The sequence below is a fragment of the Podarcis pityusensis genome, assembly GCF_964106645.2.
Source record: "Podarcis pityusensis genome assembly, chromosome: 14".
NCBI lineage: Eukaryota > Metazoa > Chordata > Lepidosauria > Squamata > Lacertidae > Podarcis > Podarcis pityusensis.
In genome coordinates, this window is record NC_138039.1 from 3,589,456 (window position 1) to 3,614,728 (window position 25,273).

Below are 25,273 nucleotides of genomic sequence, written 5' to 3' on the forward strand. Positions count from 1 at the left end.
CTGGTCAGAAAATGATTCCTTAATTAAACACTGCTTATTAAGAGTCTGAGGGAAGGGTTGCCTACTGGATGGAGAAGAGAAAGGAGTTTGTTGATCTACGTGTTGCTGCCTCGGAAAAGGAAGCTCAGTTCTGGATACCAGTCTAGAGTTGCCAGGTCAGGAACATCCCAGATCCTGAGATTTCAGAACCCAAACCTGAGAGCTGGGGGCATACCACTGGCGCTGTCACAGGGCAGGCACTGGAGATGGAGGTTAATTGGGAGTAGAGGAAAGTAGCCCCCCCCCCCTAGTGTCTATGCTGTAATTTGCACCCAGCTCCTGCCAGGCTGAAGTTTCCAAGCTGCATGCACAGTCTTCTCTCTCTCTCTCTCTCTCTCTCTCTCTCTCTATATATATATATATCACAAGTGGGAAGAGGGTTTTTGGCACTCAGGTCTTGCTTGTGGGTTTCCTGGGAGGGCATCTGGTTGGCCACCATGAAAACAAGATTTTGGACTAGAGTAAGGTTACCAGATTTTTTTCAATGAATCCAGGGACACTTTTCAACTTCAATGGATTTTGTGTGGGGACTGATTTGTAAATCTGGGGACTGTCCCCAGGAAACGGCGATGTCTGGTAACCTTAGGCTAGAGTGACCATTGCCCTAATCCAGCCACAGGACTTTTACTACCCTCTTAAGAGCAACCTGAAACTGCCTTTACCTGGTGGAATCTCAGAAAACATTGTATGCGTGTGATCAGTAGGATAACCTGTGATGTGGCTTGTTCCTCCCTGTTAGCAAAAGCTAAATAAAGATAGAAGATAAGCAAACATTAACATTTGCTTAGTGGGCTTACTGTACAGACTGCAGAATACAGCTCTTCTTGGTAGATATATACGTAGATAGAATCTGGAAGGGGCATGCAATTAATTTTTATCCACAGTACCCATTTTTGAAAACTGAGTATTTTGGAGCCTATTATTTGACTAAACCCAAGCCTTTCTTTGTAAGAAATGCTTTTGTTGAGATGTGAATTCAGTTGATGCCTTCTGCAGTCTTGGACGGTCGCTATCGTAAGGTCCCGTATGATGGCAGGTTTTGTATACAGTGGTACCTCGGGTTAAGTACTTAATTCGTTCCGGAGGTCCGTTCTTAACCTGAAACTGTTCTTAACTTGAAGCACCACTTTAGCTAATGGAGCCTCCTGCTGCTGCCGTGCCGCCAGAGCACGATTTCTGTCCTCATCCTGAAGCAGAGTTCTTAACCTGAAGCACTATTTCTGGGTTAGCGGAGTCTGTAACCTGAAGCGTATGTAACTTGAAGTGTATGTAACCCGAGGTACCACTGTACAGCTACAGGCGGAATACATTGTGCATTATTTGGTTAATTTGCCCCTTATACAGGGATCCAATATATCAGTTTCCAGAATCCTTGCTTGTACATGGCAGTAGGTACAATTCAGTGCAAATGGTTCAGTTTCTCTTGAGAGTCACTAATAGCTCAGTGACACATGAAGGCCTTCCTTATGCACTGCCCACAAAAAAAGATTTGTAACAGAGGGTTAGATAACATTGCTGCAAGTTGTTCTGGGGACTTGGAGGTGTGATCTGAAGCTGAGCTAGCTTTGAGCTAGCTGATGGTTTTTCTGACCTCTCTTCTTATCCCTGGTGTTTATTTTATATTATTGGTGTGTTTTTACTATGGTTGCAGTTTGGCAATTATGAAATTGCCAAGGCCTTTGGCTAGCACAATAAACTTATGGATGGTTATGATAGTATATAAATGGACTCAGAGTAGAGAGACCCAATTTCAAGCTCAGCCATGAAGCTCACTGGAAGTCCGTGACCAGTCAGTGTCTCCTAACCTACCTCCCAGGGTTGTTGTGAGGGATAAAACAGGGTTGGGGTGGGATAGTCACAGATGCCACCCTTGAATGAAGGGTAGGATAGAAATGCTACAAATAAATAGTCATAGCATTATTAATTATTATTATTATTATTATTATTATCCTCCTGCCTCTCTGCTTCCTGCGGTTTAAGAGATGCAGTTGTTCTCAGTCTCTGGGACTGCTTGTTATTGGCTTAGCTTTTGCCCTTTCAGAATTAAACTGCACCTTGCAGCAGGGTTCATCTCTCTGGGTATTAATTCATGCCTCGTGGCTGTTCCCGTGCCTGGGGAATCCTGGCAGCGTGAGCAGAAACTGTTATCATTTTGCGCTTCAGGATTTCTTAATGTGATTTTACGTAGAATTTGCATTGGTAACGAGGAGCCAGGCCCAGCTCTTGTTGAAGTGAGCTGCAAAAGCCCCGCAGACTCGAGCGGGGGCAGGATCTGGCCTCTAAGGGCGGTGCGAGCCCAAATCCCCCACTGGCTTTTTTCTCTTCTGGCGTCTTATTAAATGCACCAGCAAAGTGCGCAGACTGGAGGTTGAGGGGATTCTTTGCCGACAGTTAAAATGCTTGATCTTTTCTGCTCGGCTGCGATTTTGAGGAGGCGCGTTTTCAAAATGTAGGTCTTGTTAGGAAATGATCTAATCCAGCCCACTCCCTCTCCAAAACAACCACCTGCATTACGGAAAGAGGCTTCTTACTGCTAGAGCATCTGTCTTGCATGCAGATGTGCCCATATTCCGTCACCATGAACTCTAGCGAGGGCTAGGAATGTCCAGTCGCAAACCCTGGAGAAGCTTACTCATTTTGTGAGCGAGTTTATTTGGGTGCCTGACCTAGGCTGTAGTCTAACTGGGGAGGCCCAGTGAAGAGAGCATCATTCTTGCAAGCAGAAGGCCCCAGAGTTAATTCCACAGTCAACACTAGAACCTTTAGAAGAGGATTGGACCAATTTGTGGTGGAGAGGGCTATCGTGGTGGCTACTATCCACAATGACTGTGCTGGAAGGCAGCAAGGCTTCTGAAAGACAGGTGCTGGAAGCCACAGGAGGAGACTGTTGCTCTAGTGCTCAGGTCATGCTTGCGGGTTTCCGAGCACAATTCAAAGTGTTGGTGCTGACCTTTAAAGCCCTAAACGGCCTCAGTCCAGTATATCTGAAGGAGCGTCTCCACCCCCATCGTTCTGCCCAGACACTGAGGTCCAGCACAGAGGGCCTTCTGGCAGTTACCTCCCTGCGAGAAGCCAAGTTACAGGGAACCAGGCAGAGGGCCTTCTCGGTGGTGGCGCCCACCCTGTGGAACGCCCTCCCACCAGATGTCAAAGAGAACAACAACTACCAGTCTTTTAGAAGTCATCTGAAGGCAGCCTGTTTAGGGAAGCTTTTAATGTTTGATGCATTACGGTATTTTAATATTTTGTTGGAAGCCACCCAGAGTGGCTGGGGAAGCCCAGCGAGATGGGAAGGTTAAAATAATAAATTATTATTATTATCTGGTTGGCCACTGTGAGAACAGGATGCTGGACTAGACGGGCCATTGGCCTGATCCAGCTGCAGGCTCCTCTCATGCTCTTAAAGGATTGAAGAGGGAAAACACTTTTGGACAGCTGTTGCTGGTTGCAATGCTGGGCTGCATGGATGGTGTAAGGCAACATTCCTCCATCCTAGTGTCCTCTAGATGCTTTGAACTCCCACCACCCAAACGTATTTCCCAGGTTGGAGAAGCTGGCATAAGGGATCTTCACGTGTTTGCAAGCTAATTGAGATATGACAGACCCGGCTGGAGGCATTTCCCTAGGCGCCCCTCACCAAAATCCAGCGGAGCTTTGGAAAAGCATTGCCCGACCCTCCCCACGTTTGATTCTGCAAAAGAAACTAGCTGGCGACTTGTGCTCCTTGGAGGATCAAGATGTGGCTTCTGCTCTTCCAGTGCAAGCATAAACAGGTTTACTCAGGAGCAAGCCCCACTGAGTGCAATGGGGCCTGCTCCCTAGCGAGTGTGTTGAAGGTTTCAGGCTTAGCATCATTCAAACCCCCAAAACTCTTGGTAAGCTGGCTTCCAAACCATGGGCATAGGCCAGGAATTTTGGGGGGTGGGGGGCAGGCTTCATGTTAGGTGGCAAGAACCTGCTAATTTAAGTATTTTCATTGATTTACTTGATTTAGGTGGGGCAGCTGCCCCCTTGCCTCTCCTTGGTTACGCCCATGGTCCAAACTCAAAATGCATCAAGATCTTAGCAATTTAAGAAGCTTATAGGAAGGGGGACCATTATCTATCCAGCCCACTGCTGTCTATACTGAATGACAGATGCTATCCAAGGTTGTCAGAAGGGTCTCTCCAAGCCCTACCTGGAGATGCCAAAGATTGACAGACACCTGCATGCCTTCTGCATTCAAAGCTGGCCCTCCCAAAAAACTCTTCTTGAAAGAACTTACTATCTTAGCCGCAGAAAGCAAGGTTTGGAACACGCACAGACAAGCCATCCAGTCTGAGCTTGACAAAAACGTTTGTTTTTTAAAAAACAAACTTTAATTGGTAATAAAACAAATCCTTCCTCGCCAATCCTTGCTCTGCAAAGGCAACAGCCAGCAAGTAACGAGCCTCAAACTCAATTGGACCAACCTGGCTGCAATGCTTTCAAAAGGGAGGACTGAGCTATAAAGGTACAAAGCTGCTCGGCCAAAGGGAACACTTGGAAACCCGTGTGCAATTCTGCCTGAAGTCTGAAAGGTACACGCAGGGCCTCTAGACTTGAACTTGGTAGTCAAACGCTGCTTACGCACAGCTCTGTGCATCGAAAGGAGACGTCAGGAACTCTCACTGCGCACAAGTACAAAATCCAGTCATGTCGTTTGCAGATCCACCCTGAAACGTCTCAGTATCTGCGCGGAATACTTTGTTCATTAGAAATTGCAAGCTTTTGGCAGTATGGGCTCCTGAAGACTTTATTAATTGTGTGGTGCTGGCTTAAAATGCGACGCAGTTTCCTTATTTCAAGGCGGATCCACCTGGGTTTGACTGAGTTTTGCATTTTAAACCAGGGGTGGAGAGCCAGTGCCCCGCCAAAAGCTGGACTCCCGACTACCATAAGATTCAGCCAGCATGGCCAGTGGTGAGAGATGATGGGAGTTGCAGTCCAGCAACATCTGGAGGGCCACAACTTTCTCACCTGACTTTGGTGATGTTCTACAAATCAACAATCATACGCTTGTCATAATCTCGTCAGTCGCTCCTGGCTTGGGCATCTCTTGATTTTCTTGTGTGAGTTTTAGCTCCGCTTTGATTCCCGCCCCCCCTCTCAGATTTGCATCAGAGCTGTCTTCCTCCAGATGGGTTTCATACTAATCCCTACATGACGGTGCCCGTTGAGCAGGAAGACATGGGGTTTTTTTGCAAAGTGGTCTTTTAAGTTTTTGGGGTCAGGGGAGGGTCGGCTGGGTCTAGCCCTCCCCAAGGATCAGTTCCGTTTTGGAAAGCTGTCAGTAGCAATCTGCTTCATTATCTTCCGTATTCCCTGCAGCGGAGAGGATATCCTGCAAGAGCGACTGGGGGCTCTTTTCCAGGTGATCGCTGCTCCTGTCTAAAGATCTCTGCAAACCCTCCAGGTCCGTCGTCTCTAAGAAAAGGATCAGGCACTCTGGATCCTGGGAAATCCTTTTAGCCGACTCTCCAGCAGGAAGGATCAGTTCTTCCCTCTGTTTCTCCTCCCGCTGCTGAGACGTGCTGCCCAGTTCCAAGCTGCTCTCCTCCAGGCGGCTGTCTTTGCAAATCTTGGATTTCACGGCTAAAAGGATCTCGCAGGCTTTCAGCGCCACTGGCCTGTCGCAGTCATACAGGGCTCCAAAGAGGAACTCAAAGAGCTTCACTCGGCAAAACGCCTCCAGCAATTTGAGGCGACGGGCAGCCTGGCTGGCAGGTGATGAGTCAGCGGCGTACGGGCAGTCGGAGAGCCCAAGACATTTGGCAGCAAAAACCTTGGCCAGTTCCAAGCCGCTGACCTTGACTTCCCAGTCCAAGTCTCTGTCCACGGCTTGGATCGCTCTGGAAACAAACTGCTCAGGGTCAGCCAGGACTTCCGGGTGGCCGTCCCGTAGCCAGTCAATGAAGACGCGGATCACAGCTCTGCGGGGGAAGCCTTCGGAGTCAGCGGATAGGATTTCCTGCAAGCGAGCCCCAACGCTGGCCTTAAAGACAAGGAGAAGAGATGGGGGGGATCTGAAAACTGTTTGCAAGCTATGCTAGGTGGGGGGGAGAAACCCACATCGTGTTAACTCCTGCGGCACCAGGGAAACATGGTGCGCATTCTTCCCCTACCAAAGCAAACCCATTCTCCTTATACAAGTTAGAGTTAGATTAGCCTCAACCAGAGCCAGGGCCTTTTCAACACTGGCTCATGAGACCAGGGCCCTGCAGGATCTGATTTCTTTCTGCAGGGCCTGTAAGACGGAGTTATTCCGCCTGGCCTTTGGCTTGGAATCAGTTTGATTTCCTTCCCCTCTTTCTTTTTTCCCTTTCTCCTCCTGTGATGGAACTCCTATTTGGGGACTTCCCTGGCTTTTTTCTGGTCCATGTAGGACCAGTCTGGATAGTTAGCCTTGGTGAGGATTTGACGTTTTCATCCCCAAAAAAGTTTTTGATTTGAGTTTCCATTGAAATGAGGCTGCATTTTAATGTTTTAATATTTTAATGTTGTATTTTAATCTTGTTTTTTAAGTTGTATTTCAATCAATTTGTTTTTATATCGGTTGTTGGCCGCCCTGAGCCCAGTCTTGGCTGGGGAGGGCGGGGTATAAATAAAATTTATTATTATTATTATTACTACTACTACAGCCAAATCCATTCTCCTTATACAGCCAAAACCACCACCCCACAAGGTCTGCAGAAATACAAAGAAGTATTTGCAGGATGTGTTGAACCCTAAAGTTGTGGGGTGGGGCCCAAACAGCCCAGTGAGGACTGAGTGTGCTGAGTGGCCATTTCATGTTGGCTGATTTTGGGGGGGAAGGGGGTGAAGAGAAAACCAGAGGGAAGAGAGAATGGAGTGTTCTGGCAAAGGCCATGGAATGCTGAACAGGAGTACTGCACCCTGCAAGGGTTCATACACCTGGCAGGGATGCTTTAAGTTGACATTCCTGCACTGCAGGGGGGTTGGTCTAGATGACCCTCGGGAGTCCCTTCCAGCTCTAAGATTCTGTGATTCTAAAAGAATTAACCATTGAATTAAACCAAGAATTAACCATTGCAGTTGGTGTAAGATTGGTGCGATGAGCTCCAATCGCTGCACACCTACCGATCTCCTAGCAGCTGGGTTTTGTTTCAATATCCTATCTATTGCTTCATAGTACAGTCGTACCTTGGAAGTCGAACAGCCTCGTTCTCCCAACATTTTGGCTCCTGAACAATCAAAACCTGGAAGTGACTGTTCTGGTTTTTTTAATGTTCTTTCAGAAGCCGAACGTCCGGCGAGGCTTCCAATTGGCTGCAGGAGCTGCACTTTGGTTTTTGAACGTTCTGGAAGTCGGACAGACTTCCGGGACGGATTCCGTTCGACTTCCAAGGTACGACTGTATTTCTAGGCTGCCCTTTCAGGGGAAACCCACCCAAAGCGGGCCCGCCCCCCCTGTAAACAGAGCTGTAGTCTTCCTGTCTGAATGCGGCCCCCCGCCTCGCCGCGTGAAAAGGCAGGGACAAAAACGTGCTCAGCAAAGAGGACTGTACCTCTTTGTTGCTGCCATTGTTCTCTGAGCCGGGCTTCTTCGAGTCAGCGCTAGCAAGCAAGGAAAACTGCCCCAAGGCTTCCACCGCACTGGCTCGCACGTAGCTCTCTGGGTCGGCCAGGAGGCCCTCTGCCAGCGGCAGCACTTCCGAAGAGAGAAGCTCTTGCCAGAACCACTCCTGTCCTGTGTAGAGATGAAAACAAAAAGGGAAAAAATAAACAGTGCCTGATCCCATCAGCCCTCTGTCCCTACCATTAAAGCAAATGCCTGGCCCTGGACAGATCTTGCCAAGAGCACACAGGCTTCCTAGGAAGGCTCACAGTCTCCAGACTGGCCCCCGCAGCGCACAGAGGTCATAATTCGCTCCATCAGATGTACTGATGCCTGGAATCTTGAAGAGGGAAGCGTTCCACGCTACAACATTTTGTTGCAGCCGCTTCTGGTGTGCATTTAAAGTCACCAACCGGAACGGCTTTAAAACAGGGTGACAAAATCAAGGGGGAATAAAGCTGTAGATGGCTTGTACGCCTCTGATTGCCAGATGCTGAGAATCACAAGCAGGGAGTGGGTTCTTTTACTCATGCCTAGCTTATGAGCTGACCGACTGCGAGAACACGATACTGGACTCAATGGGCCTTCTGCCTGGCCAGCAGCCAGACTCCCCTTACGTTGTCATTGCAAAGCCCAAAGGCAGGGGCGGAGGCAGGTGTGCAGCCAGGAATTCTTTTTGCTGAGACATTCCTGGCAAGGAAGTGTCAGCTAACCGGGAGCTCATGGGCAGAAAAAGCCCCCAACCAGAAGCTCATGAAGTGTGAGAACCCCCACTTTCCCCCTATCCTCTCCTTCTCCACCCCCAATCAAGGCATGCATTTTATTTACTGACTCCGTTTATAATTCACCCAATAAGTGAAGTTGTCTGGGTGACGTACTGGTTAAAAGAAATTATAAACACAGCTCCACTAAAACACCCTTTCCGTAGCAGCACACACAAAACGCATGAAGCCAAAAGCCTTACAGTGGTGCCTCGCAAGACAAAATTAATCCGTTCCGCGAGTCTCTTCGTCTTGCGGTTTTTTCGTCTTGCGAAGCACGGCTATTAGCAGCTTAGCGGCTATTAACGGCTTAGCGGCTTTAAGAAAAAGGAAACAAACTCGCAAGAACTCACAAGACGTTTCGTCTTGCGAAGCAAGCCCATAGGGAAATTCGTCTTGCGGAACGACTCAAAAAACGGAAAACTCTTTCGTCTTGCGCGTTTTTCGTCTTGTGAGGCATTCGTCTTGCGAGGTACCACTGTATCTTAGCAGATAGCAACATGGCTCCTGAAATATTTTTTATAATACAGGGAGCCATGAAAACAATTTTCCCAGAGCTTTTAGGGGGGAAAACACACCTCCGTTCTAAAACTGCAGTGAATGCAAGGATTAATCAAGCCTTCCAGCTGTTTTGGACTACAACTCCCATCATGCCCACCCAGCCTGGCCACCACACATGACATGAAGTGTAGAGCAGAAGAGCAGGGCCAGCCCAAAATGCCCTGGCGAGTCACAAGGAAAAGCCTGGCAGACCAGGTTGGGCCAGCAGTCCTCCTCTTTTGTCAGGGCCATCTTTAGCATATGTGCCACCGGGGTGCAAAGATCTGCCCAGCGCCCCCAAATTTAGTCAATTTCGTGTGCATGGCACCGTTGAGAATGACAAGCGCCGTCGTTGAGTCTGACAAGCGCCGCCATTGTGAATTACAAGCGCCACCACTGCCACGGCGCATATTTGGTAAATGAGCGCACAAAGTTGAAAGTCCTTTAGTGAAACAGTAGGTATACATTTCGGTAATACCTAGGTATATACAGTGGTATCTCGGGTTAAGTACTTAATTCGTTCCGTTCTTAACCTCAAACTGTTCTTAACCTGTAGCCCCACTTTAGCGAATGGGGCCTCCCGCTGCCGCTGCACAATTTCTGTTCTCATCCTGAAGCAAAGTTCTTAACTATTTCTGGGTTAGCGGAGTCTGTAACCTGAAGCATATGTAACCTGAAGCGTATGTAACCTGAGGTACCAATGTATGTGTTTTGTTTTTCTAGCTTGATCAAAATTATTTATTATTTTGTAACAGGTAGATAGTTAAGAGCTTAGCCTGGCGCCCACCAGAATTCGGTGCCTGGGTGACCGCACCCCTTGCACCCCCGGGGAAAGACGGCCCTGTCTCCTGTTTTAGCTCATCAAGCCCATTGATGGTTGTGGACTCTCCTTCCTTGGCAGTTCCTAAGGAGAGGCTGGATGGCTGTCTGTCACGGATGCTTTAGCTGAGATTCCCGCATTGAAGCGGGTTGGACCAGAGGATGCTCAGGGTCTCTGCCACTCACTCTATGCTTCTAAGGCGGACTGCTCCTTCGTCACCCAGCTGTGCTCCCTGCCTACAGGTTCTGCCTTCCCTGCACTTACCTCTCAGGCGCTTCATCGCTTGCGTGAGATGCTCCAGGGCCGAGTCGCGCACTTCCCAGCTGGGGCTGTGCATGCGCTTCTGCAAGATGGGCAGCATGTCTGCTCCAAGGGGGTGGGAGACAGAGAGGGCGTCACAGACAGAACTGTTGCAGCTTATGAAACAACGTCAAGTCTGCCAAGCTTTACACATTGTGAGTAAAGTCCCATTGAACTGAATGGGGGTCACTTCTCCCCCCCCCCCTTTTAAATTTAAATTTTTGATTTTATTTTGACAAAGTTATAATCATAAATAAATAAAAATAAAAATGTGCACCCCGCCACCGAGACCATTCCATTGTAACTACCCAACCTCCCAAAATTTCAACACCTCTTGCGATGGTTTGACCCCCTTTCCCTTTTAACAGTACAAATTCTAGAAACACCCTCCGTATCTCCTCAAAATAATTTCTCCTGCATATTCCACATCTTACCTTAATGGTACATGTCAATTTATCATTAATAGCTATACCCCACACCTCTTTATACCGTTCTTCCATTTTATATTCTGCTTGCCCCTTCCACTTCCTAGCTATAATAACTCATGCAGCTGTCAATAAATGTGTGAGCAAGTCCTTCATAGCCTATATACCTTCCACCCCATCGTAAATTGATTATAATGCTGCCTCTGGACTTTCAGTCAGCTTTAACCCAGTGACTTCTGTTACCTGGGGGTCACTTCTGAGTAGGACGGCACTGTAAGTTACAACCCCATCTGCATCTGGGGGTGAAGACAAGTGAAAGTCCCCAGGCCAGACTGAACTCTTTGAAGGAAGATCACAAAAGAAGTGGAACAGTGTGGCATTTTGTTACAGCAGGTTCATGCTCTGGGTTTGAGATTCCCCACCCCTGCCATAAATAAGAATCTCGTAAGAGCCCTGCAGGATCAGGCCCGTGGCCCATCTAATCCTGCACCCTGTTTTCATGGTGGCCAACCAGACACGTGTGGGAAACCCACAAGCAGGACTTGAGCACAAAAGCCCTTTCCCCTCCTGCGATTTCCGCCGACTGGGATTCAGAAGCATTGACTGTGGAGGCAGCCCAGAGCCCTCTCTCCCTTCAATAATTTGTCTGCTCTTCTCAGTCCAGTATATCTGAAGGAGCGTCTCCACCCCCATCGTTCTACCCGGACGCTGAGGTCCAGCACCGAGGGCCTTCTGGCAGTTCCCTCCCTGTGACAAGTGAGGCTACAGGGAACCAGGCAGAGGGCCTTCTCGGTAGTGGCGCCCGCCCTGTGGAACGCCCTCCCACCAGATGTCAAAGAGAAAAACAACTACCAGTCTTTTAGAAGACATCTGAAGGCAGCCCTGTTTAGGGAAGCTTTTAATGTTTGATGCATTACTGTATTTTAATATGTTGTTGAAAGCCGCCCAGAGTGGCTGGGGAAACCCAGCCAGATGGGCATGGTATAAATAATAAATAAATTATTATTATTATTACAGCCACCTGGGTTGGTGACCATCGCTGCTTCCTGTGGGGGTGGGGGTGAGTTCCGTAGTTTAACTTCGTGCTGGGCAAAGAAGTACAGGGGTACCTCGGTTTAAGAACAGCCCTGTTTACGAACAATTTGGTTTACAAACTCCGCAAAACCGGAAGTAGTGTCCCAGTTTGCAAACTTTACCGCAGTCTAAGAACAGAATCTGAACGGTGGAAGGGCACTGGCGGCGGGAGGCCTCATTAGGGAAAGCGCACCTCGGTTTATGAACAGTTTCGGTTTAAGAACGGACTTCCGGAACGGATTAAGTTCGTAAACTGAGGTACCACCGTAATTTCTTTTCTCAGTCCTCGTTCTTCCAGCACTCAGATTCACCGGATGTCCAGTACACTGGCTGTAATGCTACTTAGGCCAGAAACAGGCTTGCAAATTTACCTCTGAGAAACTGTTTGTGCCGCTGGAAGTCGCCAGCAGAGTCAGATGCTTCCGAGGTGCTTGGAAGCCACTTCAGCGTTGCTTGGAATGCCTTCTTCAAAACCTGAAAAAGGGGAATGCTGTGAAATAAATCCCCCAGGATGACCAACATCCTGGTACTTTTACTCTGGCCATCCCCAAATCACTCCTTTTGCAACGAAGAACCCATGTGGTGTAGCAGTTGGAGGGTCTGGCCGCTACCTGGGAGCCCAGGGCTCAAATCCCCTGCTCAGCCGCCATGAAGATCCCTGACTGGCCTTGGGGGGCGCAGTCACTGCCTCTCTATCTAGCCTCCCTCACAGGATTGCTGTGGGGATTAACCAGAGGGAGAGAAAAACGTTTCCCACCTACTTCTGACTCAAGAATCTATACTCACAGCAGGGCTGCTGTCTGGACTCTTCAGGTACACAAGGAGGATGTCAAAGATTTGTTCCATGACTTCGTCAGAAACTGAAGCTAAAATACACACAGAGAAGGACAGTTGGAAGTTATTTTATTTACTTATTTATTTACTTTGCAATTTATATACTGCCCTTTAACCAAAGATCCCGGGGCGGTATACAACACTAAGGAAAAAATATATAATCAGGAACTAAACGGAACTCTGGAACTCACTGTGGCAGTTACAAATATGAATGTGTGTGTTTATTTTAAAGGGAAGGGTGGTTCAAATGAGGGGGGGTCCCAGAATTGCCCCCCACCATAAAAAATGCAACTGATTTTGCAACCTGTTGTGTTTGTGTTACAAGCTTCAAACGTCTCAGGGGCTGCCGCATGGAAGATGGAGCCAGCCTGTTTTCTGCTGCTCCACAGCCAAGCACCCAAACCAACAGCTTCAAGTTACAGGAAAAGGAAATTCAAATAAATATTAGAAAGAACTTTCCTGACAGTAAAAGCTGTTTGACAGTAGAAAAGACTCTCTCTGGAGGTGGTGGGTGTGGGAATGTTCAGGGAGGCAGGAGAGGATATATTGTTTATTAATATCCTTCCTAACTTGCACTTGCAAGATCTATAACTCAGCAGAGTTTTAACAGTCCCCTTTGAACGCACAGAGGGTAGCTGGTTGCTAGCTTGTTTAAGCTTCTCAATATAGATTCCTGGTAAGATCCCTTATTTCCCTCTTAAAAGAATAAACATGCCACAATCTTGTGTTAAGTATATAAAAGTAGTTTACTCATATTCTTTTCACAGTTGGATCCCAGAAGGCAGATTTAGTTACAAAGATATATACATGTGGATCTATCCCATATGGGGGGTTAATCCCAGTGACTGAAGACTGGCAGTCACTGCAGTTCAGATGACGAAAGGAAGATGGAGAATGAGTGAGAAGGGCTGTGTGCCTTGTGCTTATGTTACCTGCACAGGTAAGGTCACGCCCACCTCTCGTCACATGCAAGAGGAAGTATGCTCCAGTCCAGGAGGAGACAGGAAGTTCTGACTGGCTGGACCAAACATCCCCCTGCATGTCCACTCTAGGAAAACAAGGAATGTTGTATTTGACTGCTCCTTCCTTCCTTGGAGGTTTTTAAGCAGATGTAGGATGGTCATCTGTCAGGAAGGCTTTCGTTGAGATTCCTGCATTGCAGGGGGTTGAACTAAATGACCAATGGGGACCCCTCCAACTCTACAATCCTGTGAGAAGCTGGAAAGGACCATCAAAGGAGCCCTCGTTCTTCCCTTGCCTCCCAGGAGGTTTCTTGCAGGGCTGCGGTCACCCTGGAATCGACAGGGAACATCGAGATAGCAAGGGAGGGGGAGAAACCATTGACCCCCTGCTGATGAGGCTTGCTGACCTCCCAGTAAAGCAAAAATTCAATCTTCTCCTGTTAGGCAAAGACCACAAGACGACCCGGATTGTCGCCAGATTCTGCACACAGATCTGTAGGCGCAGACCATCCCCCGATTCAATCTTGTTAAGAAAATTTCCAAACCTGGATCCACGGGCGACTTTGGGTCATTTCTCTAAGGTAGTCTATTTTAAAGTTTTTATGTGTTTATATGCCCATCGCACTTTAAAACTTAAAACCCATTGTTGTATATTGTTTTAAATGTTTGTTTTGCTATTGGGATTGAAGTTCCATTTCTGTTTCTCAAGCTGGTCTCTGACCGTAATAAATTTCCTGTACTTACTTGCCCAGCGAGACAGAGCTCCCAGGAGGCCCAGGGCTGCCCGCTGAACTCGGAAGCAGCCGACCAGGAAGTTGCCGATCTTAGCTGCCAGAGGGGAGACCGGAATGGCGAGGCCAACGCAGAACTGCAGCACAGTCACCACGGACTGGAGCAAAGGCTTGTGGGGAAACTCCACTGCCAGAGAGGCCTGGTGTAGAAAAGGGATAAATGCAATCTCAGCCAATTTGCTAGAGGTGTCTTATACACAGGCTTCTGAGTATGCTGCAGCCCCACTGCACAAGGGCAAAATTCAGTAAGGAAGCCAGAGTTCAGCATCTCAAGTGTTTCAGCTCAATACTGCACAAGGATGGTACATTTAAAGCCTGGAGAGCTGATTTTTCCTCCACTCTTCGGCAGGAAAGGCTCCCAGCATGGCTTACAAATATTAATAATAAGAGAGTCCCTGCCCACTCGGCCTTTAATGTAAAAGATGCAGCACAAAAGGAAAGAGAGAAGAGGAGGAAAGAGGAAAATAAGTGAGTACAGGCACCAGTTCTTAAAAGTTCTTCTAATGACCTTTTCCCTATAAAAAGCTCAGGGAGAAGGAGGAGCCAAAGGAGGTTGGGTCTTTGCTTATCTAGATCTTACCACATACTGGACTTCCTCCAGATGAGCCAGAGTCTGGCACAGGAAACTGACACACGAGGCCCTGGAGGACAGAAGAGACTCCACAGAGGCAGATTCAGGCGGCAAACCTGGAAGTGGAGAAAGGGAAGCCGGAGGACACCAATAGAGCAAAAGGCTTCTCTGAAATGGCTAGTAAAAGCAGCCTTCCCCAAGCTGGTGCCCACCAGATATTCTGGACTACAACTCCTAACAGCTCCAGCTAGAGCAGCCTGGCTGGGGCTGATGGGAGTTGTAGTGTAAAGCAGTTGTAGGGTACCAGGATGGCAGAGGTTAATTTTTGTCCAGTGCACTCCCCAACAGAAGGGGGCAGAATCCACCTGGGACATTCTAGCAAGGCCTGTTGTTCTTTGGATCTGGGCCCAGGCGAAGTATTTCAGGGCCTGTTAACTGTACTTTGCTCCCTTAACCCACCCATCCCGCTTAATTCAATATGTGCACATAAGAAACTAGGAAGAGCCTGCTGAATCAGGCCTATGGCCCCCCTAATTCTGTACCCACAGTGGCCATGCAGATGCCCCCAAGGGAAGCCCAAAAGCAGGCCCCGAACACAAGAGCCCTCTCCCCTCCTGTGGCGTCCGGCAATTGGTATTCGGAAGCAATTGCTGCCTCCTAACGCGGAGGCAGAGCCGAGCCACCGTGGCTGGTAGCACTGAGTTCTGAGGCCGCATCCTAACTCAGCAACGCACCTGGGAATTCTAAGGATGGAGAAGCGCCTCTCAAGACACAGCCCATTGGCTGCAGCAAAAGGCCCAGACCTTGCACCTGGATTGCCTGTGGGCTTGAAGGAGGAGAGGGAGCAGGTTAGGTCTCTCTTGCATCCGCAGCAAGGCAGCATCTCTGCGGTTTTAATGTAGGTTACGATACGATCATCTTTATTGTCATTGTCCCATACAGAGCAACGAAATTGAAAAAAATCTACACCAGACATTCAAAAACCCACAAGCCTGCTACCCCAGCCTGGTTAACCCCCTAAAAACTCTGATACCCCATAATTGAATACAATATACTCCCACAGAGACTTCCTTACACTGCGTTTAAAACCAAAATCGCATTTGGATAGAAACTGTTTCTCAGGCAGCTAGTCCGAGTCTTTATGACCCTGGACCTTCTTCCAGAAGGCAGAAGCTGAAAGAGATCATTTCCGGGGTGCGCACTATCCTACACTATCTCTGCAGCTTTCTTATGACACCTGGAAGCATAGATTTGATCCAAGGTGGGAAGAGTGCACCCAATTCTTCTCTCTGCAGTCTTTACAACCCTGGACAGAATTGCTTTTTCCCCGACTGTGAAGCTCCCAAACCACACACACCGACACTCTCAATACACTCTCAAAATACACTCTCAAAAGTACAATGGTAAAATACCATCAACAGGTCCTTTGAGAGATTATTTTTCCGGATGATTCTTAGAAAATATAACCTCTCCTGTGCAATCTTCATCAGGTCTTTGTTGTTTTCTCCCCAGGTTCGGTCATCTCTCAACTCCATTCCCAGAAACTGAAACACCGAGATCTGTTCCACGCACTTCCCCTCAAAGCTTTATTCCATATATTAATGCAAATGCATGCACAAACGCAATAGTCCCGCCTTCCCCAGCCAGGTGTTTTGGGTATCAGCCCCGCTTGCAGCTGCAATTTGTGAGGGGGGAGAGGGTGGGAGAGCAGGAGAGGCAAGAACAGCAAGGAACGTGCAGCTCTCCCCTGTGCTTGGGGCACAGTCCTATGCCATTTTAGTCAGAAGTAAGTTCCATTGCTTTCAATGGGTCTTACTCCTCAGTGAAAAGTACACAGGGCTGCAGCCTTAGACTTTGTTGCAGCTGCGGGTGAAAGCTAGGAGGTTAAGCATGGCTTCATAGAAAAGGCTGGCTTGAGGAGGGATTCTGGTGACTGGGAGTGGCCACCGAGACCATCATCATCATTTTTAATTTGTATACCATCTTTCTATCTTACAATACTCAAGGCAGTTTACAAGCTGAAGAAACAAAAAAATGTACCGGTACATCTAATAACCATCTAATGCAATACAAAAATATGATAATAAAGCATAACACCGGTCCTCAAAGACCTACATTGGCTCCCAAGTACATTTCCGAACACAATTCAAAGTGTTGGTGCTGACCTTTAAAGCCCTAAATGGCCTCGGCCCAGTATACCTGAAGGAGCGTCTCCACCCCCATCGTTCAGCCCAGACACTGAGGTCCAGCGCCAAGGGCCTTCTGGTGGGTCCCTCCCTGCAAGAAGTGAGGTTACAGGGAACCACGCAGAGGGCCTTCTCGGTGGTGGCGCCTGCCCTGTGGAACACCCTCCCTTCAGAGGTCAAGTAAATAAACAACTATCTGACTTTTAGAAGACAACTGAAGGCAGCCCTGTTTAGGGAAGTTTTTAATGTTTGATGTTTTATCATGTTTTTAATCTTCTGTTGGGAGCCGCCCAGAGTGGCTGGGGAAACCCAGCCAGATGGGCAGGGTATAAATAATAAATATTGTTATTATTTTATCTGTTAAAGGAAAACAAGGTCGAACAAAATACTTAATGGTTTGGGCTTTAACATTGAAGGGAACAAATCCCTACCAGGCTTCCAGTTTCAGGAGTCCCAAGGCCAGAGGGCCCGACTGAGTGAGGCTCAAGGTCTTCAGAGCAAGTGCCACCAGCTTCCAGAGGCTGCATTCGGGGCAGCCGAACGCAGGAGACCTACAGGAGGGAGGAAGATGCATTAATGCGCGTGCATAACCTTTAGATATGTATTTGTTGTTGCCAGCAGTCTGTCTCAAGAGACCATGGCGTGTGCCTCTGGGGGTGAAATCAAACCACTGGAGAATCGCACCGCCTGCTGTGGCTGCAGAAACCTGGAACTCATAACTTTTGCCTCCTGTGCTGTTTTTGCTGTGTTAGCAGCAATGAAGTGACCTCTCTAGGCACAATCTTGGGCAGTGTATCTGGAGGTCCTGGGCTGCCCAGGCGACAAGACCCGTCCCCCTGGCCAAGCCTCACTGATGTGGTCCAAGGGAAAGCAGAGCAAGATGTTTGGCACCAGCTTGGCTGCAGGAGTTGCAGGAAGGAGTACAAGGCGCCATCCAACAGTCTTAGAGACTCCGCTCCTGATTTGTGTAGGGTTTACTCCTCAGCCTTTTCTTCTGCTAAAGATATCCCACAAGGTAGTGGAGATTTAAAATCTGAGTTTTCTTTCTCCTAGATGAGTAACCTTCCTGGGGGCGGGTGGGGCAGGTGGAGTTGTGGCAAATGAAGGCCTCTCCCCAAGCCACCCTACTTCATAACTTCCTCGCTCCAGAGCACTTTTGCCTGGCTGGGTGGGATGTTTCCCTGACCTCTGATGATGCCTCTTGCTTGCTTGGATGCAGGATAGAGAGCCGTGTGTGAGTGTGTCCAGAAACTGGCCTACTCTATAAAGGTAAAATTGACACCTGCTGCCCCACCCACTTTTGCTCTGGCCCCGCCCACCACTAGCTTGTTGGTCCCAGAAGGTTGTCCCAAAGGGATGGGAAAGGTTCTCTGAAGGAATGACCGTCAGGTGTGGAGCACACTTCCACCCGCAGACAAGCCACAGCTGTCTGAACCTCATACCCCCTATCTAACCTTTGCTCTCTTAGTGGTCTGCTGTGCCCTGTCTGTGACCTTTGTCTCCTTTGTTATACATTGTTCAAGGAGGAAATGACATGGTGGAAACAGGTGCCAAAATAACTTTGTACCCCCCCCCCCACGATCGCGTGATTGGAAGACGTGTAAAGGGCTCAGTCCAAAATGTATCTGACTGGTTTTGCATATTGTGCTAATAAAAAGAGCCTCAGCAGAGCTAGCTGGCAGCTTGCTTATGCACAGCTCACCTGCATTACCAACTCCCGCCTCATGCCTTCACTTCAGTTCTCCACTATAGGTTCCCACCAATTAGCAGCATCTCCCCGGGGTTTCTGGTCAGTGGTCTGGAAATGTTGGAGACTGAACTCTGGAGCTTCTTTTGGCAATGCAGCTGCTGGACCACAGGTCTTCCTTTTCCCCAATGGCTCCCAATTCTATTCCAAGCATAGCTCAAACTATTGGTTTTAACCTTGGAAGACCTCTTTGATATAGATCAAGGTTGGGGAACTGGTGGCTGGATTACAACTCCTATCTTCCCTGACCACTGGCCATTCTGGCTGGGGGCTGATGGAAGCTGGAGTCCATCAATCTCTGGAGAACCACAGAGTTCTCCATCCTTCGCCTCCCCTCACATTAATGAAAGCCACTGTGCAGGCGCCTACCTTGCCATGCTGAGGAACAGATCCACCAGCTGGTGCCCAACTTGGAGCGGCTCCTCTGTCAGGAGGGACTCCACCGTTCCCGCGATCCGCGACCAGAGCAGTTCAGTCCAGGTGTCCTGGTTGTGCTCAAACAACGTCGTCAGCAGCTGCAAGGAATGCTTGGCCCGGGAGGCCGAGTGGGATTTGAGGGACTCTTCGACGCGAGCAACTATCATTCGAGTGCAAGCCGGCCAATCGCAGTCCATCGAGCTGAGGAGGCGAGACGGTTCGGACTGAACGGAGAAGATGAGCACGCGAGCGAGAAGGCGGTTGGCTCCTGACGCAACAAACAGGCTCGGGTCTCCTTGGAGAGCGAAAATCACATCTAGGGAACCTGGTGTTGAGGGAGATAGAGAGAGAAGGGTGCAGAATAATTTTGTAATAAGGTGCCCCCTGTCCATGATGAGAAGTGGCTTGAGCACTGGGCTAGGACCAGAGGGGAGGGTTCAAATCCCACACGCAGCCATGAAACTGACTGGGTGACTTTGGGTGAGTCACTCTCAGCCCAGCCTACCTCACAAGGTTGTTGTAAGGATGAAACAGGGAAGAAGATAACCATGTACACCACCTTGAGCTCCTTGAGGGAAAAGGTGGGATATCAATGTGATAAACAAAACGAAAAAAGAGAAGAAGGAGGAGAATACTATAAGAGTTTGGATTTGATATCCCGCTTTATCACTACCCAAAGGAGTCTCAAAGCGGCTAACTATCTCCTTTCCCTTCCTCCCCCACAACAAACACTCTGTGAGGTGAGTGGGGCTGAGAGACTTCAGAAAAGTGTGACTGGCCCAAGGTCACCCAGCAGCTGCATGTGGAGGAGCGGAGACGCGGACCTGGTTCACCAGATTACGAGTCCACCGCTCTTAACCACTACACTATGCTGGTTCCCATCCAGCATTTTCATCTGGGTGATGCTTCCCTTGTGCATGTGGGTGGTGCTGTTTTGGCTACGTAAGCAACAGGACTCACAGCACAAACATCGGAAAGGGAGAAAGCGAAAAAGGGCAGCTTCCATCTGTTCAGCAGCGCTTCTCCAATCGCTAGTGAGCTCCATAACCCAACAAATGACCCTACTAGCCATAAGGGGCAGCAGACATTACAAAAGCATGCCGACCCAGAAAACAAGTGGCCCAAGGAAGGCTGGGGAGATCAGAGTGCTGCAGCGCGAGGCCCAAGACAAAGGTCCATCTCTTTCTCATTGTTACAAGCCAGACATCTGCTCTAGAATTATGAGGGTGATGATTTACATGTCAGAGCCATCAGGGCACATGATGCTTCACAAAAGACAAGGCCTTGCCCCTAGGAGCTTACAAACCAACAGAGGAGAAACAACAGAGGAAGGGGAGCCCAGGCAGCAGGGGGAGACGGAGTGGGAGAAAGCCTGTGGCCCTCCAGATGTGGTTGGACTACAACTCCCAGCAGCCCCAGTGAGTGTGAGCAACTGTCGCGGATGATGGGAGATGTAGTCCCACAACATCTGGCTCCCCAACCCTGCAGGTTTGGGAGCTAGGATGTTCTCAACAGGATTCAAAGGACAGGTTAGCCACGGGTTTTCAGTTTTAGGAGGTCCCATTGCCTTCCTTCAGGGGGGCGGCCACGATTCAGCAGCAGATCACCTCTCCAGTAAGACAGAGAGAGCCTTCTTCCAAAACCCTGGACAGATGCTGTTAGGCAGTGTAGAGAATACTAAGTTGGATGGAGCAATGGCCAGACACGGATGCCTCTTGTGCCTCAGAGGCAGGCCCAGGGATGCTGTATAAATTTTGGCACTTACCAGAGTTGCACAAGAACTGGAAGGCGCTGTAGTGCCGCAGCATGCTGTAAACACCCTGCACCCAGCCGCTCCGGATGGACACGTCTTCCCACAATGCACTGCTCAGAGGCCCCGCTTCTCCAAAGGCACCAAAGACGACTTCTCCCTGCTGAAGCGAGAACAGAAGAAAGCGGGAGATTCTCACGGTCACTGACCTATGACTAACGTCCATTTCTGCGTGGGGGGAAATCCTGAAACACATGCAACCTAGCGCTGCTCTTTTGTGCTTTGTAGGTGGTTATAGTTTAAGGGTTGGACCGATGGGTCCGAAACCCTCAGCGAGTTAGGGGCTTAATAATAATAATAATAATAATAATAATAATAATTTTTATTTATATCCCGCCCTCCCCAGCCGAAGCCAGGCTCAGGGAAGCTAACAACAATAAAACAGTACAAAAGTACAGCATAAACAACACTCTAAAATCATTCATTATAAAATTAATTAATTCAAGCCACTGGCAACCATTGGGCCAGAGCTCCGCGAAGATTGCCGAGGGAGGGAGTCAGGCTGTGCCCTGGCCAAAGGCCTGGTGGAACAGCTCTGTCTTGCAGGCCCTGCGGAAAGATGCCAAGTCCCGCAGGGCCCTGGTCTCTTGTGACAGAGTGTTCCACCAGATCAGAGCCACAGCCGAATAGGCCCTGGCTCTAGTTGAGGCCAGCCTAACTTCTCTGTGGCCTGGGACCTTCAAGATGTTTCTATTTGAAGACCGTAAGTTTCTCTGTGGGGCATACCAGGAGAGGCGGTCCCGTAGGTACGAGGGTCCTAGGCCGTATAGGGCTTTAAAGGTTAAAACCAGCACCTTAAACCTGATCCTGTACTCCACCGGGAGCCAGTGCAGCTGGTGTAGCACCGGGTGAATGTGATCTCGCAGCGAAGACCCAGTAAGGAGTCTCGCTGCAGCATTCTGCACCCACTGGAGTTTCTGGGTCAGTCTCAAGGGCAGCTCCACGTAGAGCGAGTTACAATAATCCAGTCTGGAGTGACCGTCGCGTGGATCACAGTGGCTAGGTCAGGGTGAGAGAGGCTCGCATGCAAAGACCGGCTCTGGTGGATGGAGCCGGCAAGACCAAGAGCGGGTCCAACGGTCAAGAAGGCAGTGGTGAATACAGCACAAGATATTATGGGCTGTCCCGTGAATCCGCTGGATGAAATAGAAGAAGAACGTTGAGGAAAATTATCAGGGATGATTCACACCCTGGCCGGCACTTTCTTGATCTCCTGCCTTCAGGCAGAAGATATAGAAGCAGGATTAGTCACACCAACAGGGTGAAGAACAGCTTCTATCCTGGGCTGTTAGGCTGCTGAATGAAAAGATAACAACAGGGCAACTGACTTTCGGGTTTGGTGGGTGTGCGTCAGTAAATGTGGGGAATTAAGACTAAGAGAGCTGAGTGGGGGGTGCTCGTGTAATCTCACTGTATACAAGTTGTACAAGTGACAATAAAGTACTTCAATTTCTGCAGGTACTGTAGAAGGAAGTGAGGGGAAGATGGGGCTCGTCCACCTGGGAAGGGAGCCCATCCAGGGGAAGGAAAACTCAGGTCCAAACCCCCCACTGCCTTGCAGGGTATCTTCAGGGGGAAGAAAAGGAGTAAGCCCTACATAAATCTGGAGTTCCTAAGATGGCTGGGTGGCACCTTGTACGCCTCCTTCCAGCAACTCGTGCAGCCAAGCTGGTGCTAAAGATTTCACTGACCTGCAGGTGTTGGAAACTACTTTCAGAGGCAGCAAATATCCCAGTGAGCCTCAGGACGAAGGAAAGGATGGTGGGATTTGGCTCCTCTTGTCTGAGCACAGCCAGGACCAGCTCCTTCAAACACGGGTTTTCCTCTAACAGCAACAGGCTGGATCCTGGGAGGGGGGAAAGAGGGGCCAGCAGGGAATGACCAGATGGTTAGTTAGAAGACAAAACTTATGTAGGGCAAAGCCTCTGCGCTCTACTCAGAATTAAGTCCTAGTGATGCAATAGGAAGCTGCCTTGCTCAGTCTTCTCCGCACTGACTCTCCGTATTTTAAGGCAGGGGATTTCCTTAGCTCTACCTGGAAACACAGTCTCAACCTGTTAAGAAATTTCACATGCCCCCAGCCCTTCACACCTTATACCCTCGGGAAGTGCTTCGTAACATTTAAAGCAAAATATCCTTTCTTGCTATTTGAACCAGCTGCTTTGAGTTCTCTGGAGCTGCAAATTTGCTCCATCAACTACAACAACCTGGTGCCCTCACTACATTTTATACGACAACCCCTGTCATCCCTGACAGTTGGCCATGCTGGCTGGAAACTGATGGGAGTTGGAGTCCAACAACATTGTGGGCGGGTGGGCAGATTACACCAGGCAGGGGAACACTGGTTTCACTTTCTGTCTTGCCAGAGTGGTGCATGCTCTGGTTATCTCCTGCTTGGACTACTGCAATGCACTCTACGTGGGACTACCTTTGAAGGTGACTCAGAAACTGCAATTAATCCAGAATGCAGCAGCTAGACTGGTGACTTGAGAGTGGCTGCTGAGACCATATAACACCAGTCCTGAATGATCTTCATTGGCTCCCAGTACATTTCCCAGCACAATTCAAAGTGTTGGTGCTGACCTTAAAAACGGCCTCAGTGCTGTATACCTGAAGGAGCGTCTCCACCCTCATCGTTCTACCCGGACACTGAGGTCCAGCGCCGAAGGCCTTCTGGCGGTTCCCTCCCTGCGAGAAGTGAGGTTACAGGGAACCAGGCAGAGGGCCTTCTCGGTAGTAGCGCCTGCCCTGTGGAATGCCCTCCTATCAGATATCAAGGCAATAAACAACTATTTTACTTTTAAAAGACATGTGAAGGCGGCCCTGTTTAGGGAAGTTTTTAATGTCTGACACTGTATTGTTTTTTATATTCTGTTGGAAGCAGCCCAGAGTGGCTGGGGAAACCCAGCCAGATGGGCGGGGTATAAATAAATTATTATTATTATTATAATATTTCGGCTATCACCTCTTTATGATCTCTTTTCTAGGTTAGATATTTGTTAGTGTTGAATTAGGACCTGCGAGACCAGAGTTCAAAGCCCCACTCAGCCATGAATTTCACAGGATGACCTGCTTCTCAGCCTAACCTTCCTCACAGGGTTGTTGTGGGGCTTAAATGAAGGGGGAAGGGGAGAGAAAACCACATATGCCACCTCGAGCTCCTTAGAGAGAAAGGTAGGATATAAATGCAATAAATAAACAAACAAACAATTTCTATACCACTTAACGCCAAAATCACAAGCTCCAGATAGAGATCCTGTGGCCCTCCAGATGTTCTTGGCCTTCAGCCTCCATCAGCCACAGAACACATAATGAATAGTAGATGGTCACCCATCCTCTGTTTAAAAACTTCTAAGGCAGGACATTCCACCACCTTCCAAGTTGATGGGATATGGAGGGCCACATGGTCTCAAGGCCCCTTGTTTTGTTTTTTTCAAGAGGTGGGTTCCTCTCCGCACGTGTGTGACGCTTTAGAGAAGCCTTACAAAACAAACATCTAACTATGGAACTTACCAGTGTTAATCAGCATCTTAAACCAATCCAGCAACTTTTCCAAACAAGTGTCATCCGAAAGGGGGTGCCTTGGATCTGCCAGAATCGTACATACTGAAGGCAGAAGTTGAGAGCACTTTCTATCCATGGCGAGTCTCGGTTTTTCCGTTCTGTTTTTTCCTCATGAAAGAGTATAAGAACAAGGCAGAACCTACAATGCAGGAAAAACATGTTGTTTTTGAAGAGGAAACTAAACCGGAACATGGGATCTTGCATTTAAATCTAATATCCCAACTGTACTCAAATGACAGCGAAGTGACCTGGTTTCACCCACTCTCACTTAGGATCGGACCCAAAGCTACTGTTTTGAGGGCTACGGAGGTGAACTTGACTAAAACTGGGGAGCATCAGGGGTGGGACTCACGGGTTCCATTAAGCCCCTTCTTTCCTGCTCCGTGATCAAAGCATTGCAGCTCAGTGCTGTACCTGCTTACTCAGAAGTAAGGCAGCAGAAGCAACGAGTTCAGCTTGAGTTTATTATCAAGTACAGTAAGTGCACCTCTCGGGGTCCCCTAGGAATCCAGCTCTCCGCACGCACAGCTCGGCCGGCGCGATCAGTGATTACTCAGAAGTAAGTGCCACCGACTTCCACAGAACTAGCCTCCCCAACAGTTTGTGCGACTATCACTTCTGCTTTAATTGGGAATAAGCCACAGGAATCTCTGGAGAGTTCACCAAGCAAGCATGCAAACGCCGCGATCCTGGAGAGGAACCCCGCTGAACCAAACGGGACTTGCTCTCCGAGCAAACGTGGCTTGGATCGGGTTGCAATGAAATCCCCGCGCGCTGCTATCGCAAACACCTTACCTGCCCAGTTTCCCTTCCAAGCGCTACTGGGCATGCGCAG

General features: G+C 48.9%; 2 protein-coding genes across 3 annotated transcripts in view; one reads left to right on the top strand and one right to left on the bottom strand.

The window, feature by feature from the left end:
* Nucleotides 1-25,273, top strand: part of CARD11 (caspase recruitment domain family member 11) — a 308,118-nt gene that overhangs the window by 194,886 nt on the left and 87,959 nt on the right. The gene's annotated exons all lie outside the window — the stretch shown is intronic.
* Nucleotides 4,375-25,227, bottom strand: BRAT1 (BRCA1 associated ATM activator 1). Of its 2 annotated transcripts, none has more exons than XM_080981022.1 (14): nt 24,926-25,227; nt 24,388-24,577; nt 22,566-22,720; nt 20,830-20,977; nt 19,017-19,389; nt 17,332-17,451; nt 15,449-15,540; nt 14,724-14,830; nt 14,097-14,283; nt 12,343-12,422; nt 11,928-12,030; nt 10,022-10,120; nt 7,587-7,768; nt 4,375-6,052 (listed from the first exon to the last, which is right to left on the bottom strand). In XM_080981022.1, exons 2-14 carry the CDS (start codon nt 24,512-24,514, stop codon nt 5,348-5,350), a joined length of 2,478 nt encoding a protein of 825 aa, XP_080837148.1. In that variant the 5' UTR covers nt 24,515-24,577; nt 24,926-25,227; the 3' UTR covers nt 4,375-5,347. The 2 variants fall into 2 exon arrangements, with proteins under 2 accessions (XP_080837148.1, XP_080837149.1); XM_080981023.1 differs by having other exon boundaries at nt 24,853-25,227.

Excerpts from the sequence above, each read along its gene's own strand:
- BRAT1 (XM_080981022.1), bottom strand. The coding sequence starts at position 24,514 with ATGGATAGAAAGTGCTCTCAACTTCTGCCTTCAGTATGTACGATTCTG. Across the intron at positions 14,831-15,448 it reads TCCATCCTTAGAATTCCCAG|GTTTGCCGCCTGAATCTGCC; the intron begins GTGCGTTGCTGA and ends CTCCACTTCCAG. Across the intron at positions 14,284-14,723 it reads TGGAGGAAGTCCAGTATGTG|GCCTCTCTGGCAGTGGAGTT; the intron begins GTAAGATCTAGA and ends TTTCTACACCAG.